The 5,450-nt window shown below is 59.9% G+C and overlaps 1 protein-coding gene across 1 annotated transcript; it reads right to left on the bottom strand.

Moving 5' to 3' along the window:
• Positions 1-1,473: 1,473 nt before the first annotated feature.
• Positions 1,474-5,126, bottom strand: ZNF503 (zinc finger protein 503). The gene is given in 3 exon segments (XM_070364743.1): positions 1,474-3,243; positions 3,246-3,734; positions 4,456-5,126. Coding segments are annotated over 3 exon segments (1,938 nt in total). The 5' UTR covers positions 4,759-5,126; the 3' UTR covers positions 1,474-2,097.
• Between the last annotated feature and the right edge of the window lie 324 nt (positions 5,127-5,450).

The following is a 5,450-nucleotide window of genomic DNA, read 5'->3' as shown; positions in this document are numbered from 1 at the left end:
GGACCCGCCGGGGAGAGCGCCCCAACAAGCAGAGAGCAGGACTGGCGCCCTGGTGTAGGGGTATGAGTGTGTGATCGCGGTCGGGGTGGGGGCTGGGCCTTGGACCCCTCACTCCCACCCCGCCCCAACACACACGCGCACACACACACGAAGATTAGACCTCTTTTCTGCCTGGTTCCAGGGGCTCTTCAGGCAGCTCAGTCCTGCCGCGCAAGCTGGGGAGAAGGTAGCGGTGCGCGCTGCGGGAATCCCGCCGGGACCGAGGGTCGCGCCGCGACTTTGCCGAGCGGAGCTCACGACCCAGAACGGCGCTCCGCGTCCACCAGGTCGCCCCAGCGAGGCTGACAATGGGCGCCGGGACCCTTGCGGGGTCGAACTGGAAGGGGCTTCCGGGCCCCGGGCCCCGGCGCTTTCTCCTGCGGCGCAGACTGGGATAGAGCGTAGACTGCAGAGAAATCGGGTTTCGGAAAAGCAGCATCGGCGCTGGCCTGACGCAGGTCCCGACTCGGGAGAGAGGAAGGAGCCCCGGGGGGAGGGGGTTGGCTGGAGGGGTCGGCTGGTGGCCGCCTCTAGCCCTCGGCAGCCAGATGAAGAAAAGGAAAGCGAACTCATTTTCCTCGGAGGGACAAGAGGGCTCCAGCGCGCTCTCCTCCCCAGGCCTAGAAACAGGTTCCCAAGCGTCCTCCGACCGCCAATCGATCCCGGCTGCCCGCCCGTAACCGATGATGGTAGGAAAGCAGAGAGGAACTGCGGGCAGCGGCACCTCCCCCGGGCCGAGGCTGGGCGGGCGAGTCCGGACCTGCGCCGCTCTCTGCACAAAACGAAACCCAAACTCCTCAAAATCTTAAGAGGGAAATTTTTTAAAATCCCCTTTCCCCTCTTGCACTTTTAACAAACCAGCTACTGGGAGAAAAAAAACGAAATGAGCGCTAGCTAAGGACACTTATCTTTTCAAATTGTGAAATCCCGTTTAAAAATATTTCCTCCAAGGCCAGCCCTTCTGAAGCCTTTGCCTCTTCCTGAAAATTCCAACTAAACAATCGGAATTTCGACCACGGTCCTGGGAAGAAGGAATAGCCGTGAGGCCCAGGGAACCCACTGTGGCCAAATTGCCATGCTCTTGTTTCTCTTTAACCAAGGGGAAAAAAAAAAAAAAAGATAAGAAGAAGTAAAACCTTTTAATACATCAAATATACGGAATTTTAATCTTTAAAGCGATACATTGTCTATTATTTTAGTACATGACGTAAACCTTGTCCCCTTTTCAGCGGGTGGACTTAAAAATTAAAAATAGTTAAGTGTTCCTTTTAAAGAACAAAATAAGGCAAATGAGGTTTTGGAATAGAATTGTTTTTCCTTTTTTTTTTTTTGTTTTCTTCCAGAATACATACAAAAAAATACCCATTCTCTTTTGATGGTATACACCTTAAAAATAATTGCAATTTGAAATCAGAGCTGACAAATTGTGACTTGTTTTGTTTTTTTTTTTCATTTTTGTAACAAACATGCATGTAAATTTGTGTTTCAATCAGACATTAAATAAGAACGTACAATATACAATCATAGCAATTTTAAAGTAACATTAAAGAGAAGACCTCTAGTTCTGTGGCGGTTTTGTATTTATTTATAATCTACAAGGGATGGGAGGGTTTGTTTTCCACATTTTTAACCCTCAAGTTTTAATTTTTCCCCCTTCTTCCTTTTTACCTACAGAGCTCAAACTAAGTAATGCACTTTTGAACCACGGGTCCGCTTGGAGCTAACATAAATAAATACCAGTGTCCACCGATGCAGTCCTCAGATGAACACTTTTCAATTATTTTTTCCTTCTTTTTCTATAAAAAGTCAAACGATATTTTTTTTTCAACTTTTATAAAGTTTGGGTGGGGAGATGAGAGGTGGGGGAAAGGGGACTTTCCCACCGGGTCTCGGTCGCTGTTTCGGGTAGATAGATACAGTATATATATTTTTTCCTTTCCTGGCCCGGGTCATCCCCACGCGCGGGTGACAGTCGCCTCGGCCCTGTTGCCGCCCCTCCCTCGGCTCCTCCCCACCCCTCAGTTCTTTTCTTTCCCTCGATAGCCCTCGAGACCGCCCTCACTGGTACCCCAGCGCCGAGGCCGTGGTCAGTCTCTGTCCGTAGAGGGCATAGGGGGAGTAGTACGGTCCGGTGGCGGCGGGCACGGGCACGGGGGCACCGGGCGTGGGGAGCGGGCTCTTGGAGTAGGGGTGGTAGCGGCTGCTGAGTCCCAGCGCGTGGTGGGGGCTGCGCAGCGCCAGCGTCCCGGGGCTGCCCGGAGCGCCCGACGTGGGGATGTGCATGTGGCAAGCCATGGCGGCCGCTGCGGCGCTGGCCAGAGACGAAGAGCTGGGGTAGCCCGACAGCAGTTTGTCTGTCCCGGGGAAGGCCGTGTGGGTCCGCAAGTGGCTCAGCAGCTCTTCAGACGTAGCGAAGCGCTTGTCGCAAGGCCCGTTGGCCGACACCCAGTTGCAGATGTGGGGGAGTGGGTCGTTAGGGAGCATGAAGCCGTAGGGGTAGAGGGGGTGGCCGGCCAGAGAGGGCGGTGTGGCGCCGGCGGCCGCGGCCGCGGTGAGCGATGAGTGCACGCCGTGCAGCGGGTGTGTGGGGTACACCAGCGGGTATCCGGACTTGAGAGCCGCGGCCGCCGCGGCCGGATCGTGAGCGCACGATGCGCTGGCTGCCGCCGCCCCAGCCAGGTGACTGGCGCAGTGGTAGCTGAGGCAGTACGGGTCCCGGCACAAACTGGCTGTCATCACGGACGGCGGTGACGCTCCGGCCAAGGGGCTTGAGCCGGCGGGCTTGCTGCAGCCCAGAGAGCCCGCTGCAGCCGCCGCCAGCTGAGCCCCAACTAGGCTGCCAGGCTTGGTGGGGTCGAGCGCCACGCCGTGTGGCAGGAACTGGGGCGGGTAGCCGGCGTAGGCCCCAGCCAGGCTCCCTGGGTAGGTCATGCCCGCGGGAGGCAGAGGGAACACTGTTTGGCCCGGCTTGTAGGGCGACACGGGCGCCACTAGCCCAGAGCCCAACACAGAGGAGGAGGTGGGCGCACTGGGGCCGGAGCCGGAGCCGGAGCCTGATGAGCCGCCGCAGTCCGAACCTAGAGCCTTGCCCCCGGGGCCCCCATCTGGGTGCTGGTTCACGTCCACATTGATGCCGCCGCCACAGCTAATCCGGCCGTGCGCCAGCCCCGTGGGTCCCCCTTCGGCCGAGGAGCCCCAGAGCCCTTGGTGCCGCCACCGCCGCCGCCCGCCTCGGGGTCCTTCTTGTCGTCCTTGCCATCCGGGCCGCCCCCGGCCGAAGGCAGCATGCCTCCTGGCGAGCAGGCCGAGGCGCTGGAGCTTGGGCTGCCTGTCCTGGGCGTGAATGGCTGGCAGGTGGCGCTCGGTACCCGGAATCCGGACTTCTCCGCCGAAACCCCCCCGCCGCCGCCCCCGCCGCCCCCTCCTCCGCCGCCGCCGCCGCCTCCCGGCTCTTTCTTATCCGAGCCGGGTTTGGAGTACGGCTTGAAACTCGACTTGTCTTCCACGCCGATGTCGCTCAGCTTGAGGGGGCCCGACTTGGCGTCCTTGTCGCCCCCGGCGCCGCCGCCGGCACCGCCCGTGCCACCCCCATTGGAGGCCACTGAGGAGAGTTTGGACGAGGGCGAGGGGTCGGGCTTCCCGATCTGCGAGCATGTTTGGGCCAACAGCGCCAGCGGGCTCTTCTTGGCATCGAGCTGCAGGGTCAGACGTGGGGGGGTGGGGCACAAAGAAAGAAGGGGAAACCCTTTAGAATTCTGCCTTCTAGGTTTCGAGCGCACCTCCGCCACGACCCGTAAAGATCCTTCCAGCCCCGAGGCGCAAGTCTAGGTGACACCCCTTCTACACACACATTCTCTTTCTTGAGAAAGGCCACAGCACCCCCACCCCACCCCCGCCACCAGGATCTTTCCTGTCCTCTCTAAGCGATAACTGGATTAAAAAAAACCAACAAACTCTAAAAATGTTTTGGTTTCTGACTCTTTGACCCAGAACTGTACTCCCCACCCCCACCCCTAATGCTTCAGAGTAAGGGCTCGGGTCGTTGGCGCCTTAGAGGCTGTGTACAAATACGAGCTTCTGGGGAACCAGAGGACCGGGACTTTGGAACCGCATTTTGGACTCCCGTCTGTCTTCTGACCTGAGAGTGAGGGGGCCTGGGTCGAGGTAGGTGCTTTAACACCAATGGGAGAAACAAGTTTTGATTGCCTTGGTTCCTAGCATTCACACCCCATTCTACCTCCTCCCCTCTTTCCGCCCTAGTTTTAAGGTGCGGGAGCACGATCCTCTCCCCTCATCCCGGAGCTGAATCACTCCGATCCCCCAACCTTCACCCCCTGCAGATCACAAGAGAAAGAAATCCCGTGGAGGGGCAGCCAGGGTGGTGGTCCCAGCGCGATCCGTGGATAGGGTCCTTACCTCTATGGGGCTGACGGGAGTGGAAGGCAGGGGCTGCAGGTACTCAGGGTGCAAAATGTGGCCAGTCCGTGCCGTCAGCATCTTCAGCACCTTGATGGGCAGGCGGTTAGCCTGGCGGAGAGGGTCAGAGGGGGGCACGGCGTGCACAAAAGGCTTGGTGCTGCCGGCCGGGGACGAGCCTGGGCCGGGGCCGGAGCTATTTCCAGAGAGCGCGCTGGTCCAGGCAGGGTCCGCACTGCCGCCGCCGCCGCCGCCGCTGTGCTTACTGCTTCTTAAGGCAGAAAGCGAGGGCGCTGTGCTCATGACCCACCCGCGCGCATGGGAGCAGCGGGGGGAGGGCTCCAGGAGGCGCGGGGCGGGCTCCGGGCTGCGCTCTCGCCGGGGGAGCAGGAGCAGCAGGAGGAGGTGGAGCTGGCGCGGCGGTCACCGGCGCCCAGCGCGCCTTCTTGGCGCCTGGAGCCACAAGCGAATAATCCTGGGTGGCCCGCAGCTGAGCCGTGGCCGAGCGGGAGGAGCCGGCCCGACTGCGGGAGTGCCGGGTGGATAGCCGTGTCGGCCTCGGGCTGTGCCCCTGCGCTGCGCACTCGCGGCCCGGCGCTGGCGCTGCTCTCCGCGATGTGAGCCTCTGCCTGTCCAGCCGGGGCTCTGGCGAGGAAACTCACTTCAAAAGCAGCTGCACCGAGGGGGAGATTAAAGCCTTTGCCGCCTTCCAATCAAATGGGAGCCCGAGGTGATTGGAGGGTCAAGGGGATGTGACGCGTCCCGCGCCGCCGCCGCCGCCGCCGCCAGGACTCTCAGCGCTGGTTTTAATGGGCAGCTCCCTCTGCGCCGCTCCCCCTGCGTGTCCCCTCCCTTGATTTCGCTCGGAGGACGAGCTGGACATTTATTCTACGTTTGCTATCTGCCGCCTCCCTCTCTTTTCTTCCTGGTCGTCCTTCCTTTTCCCCAGCTGGAGAATAAACTGAAACCAAAAGAAGGGTGCTTGCAAGGAACAG

Source organism: Bos mutus, chromosome 28 (genome assembly GCF_027580195.1).
Source record: "Bos mutus isolate GX-2022 chromosome 28, NWIPB_WYAK_1.1, whole genome shotgun sequence".
Classification (NCBI taxonomy): Eukaryota; Metazoa; Chordata; class Mammalia; order Artiodactyla; family Bovidae; genus Bos; species Bos mutus.
The sequence above is the reverse complement of the archived record's forward strand: the minus strand, read 5'-3'. Positions and strand labels throughout refer to the sequence as shown.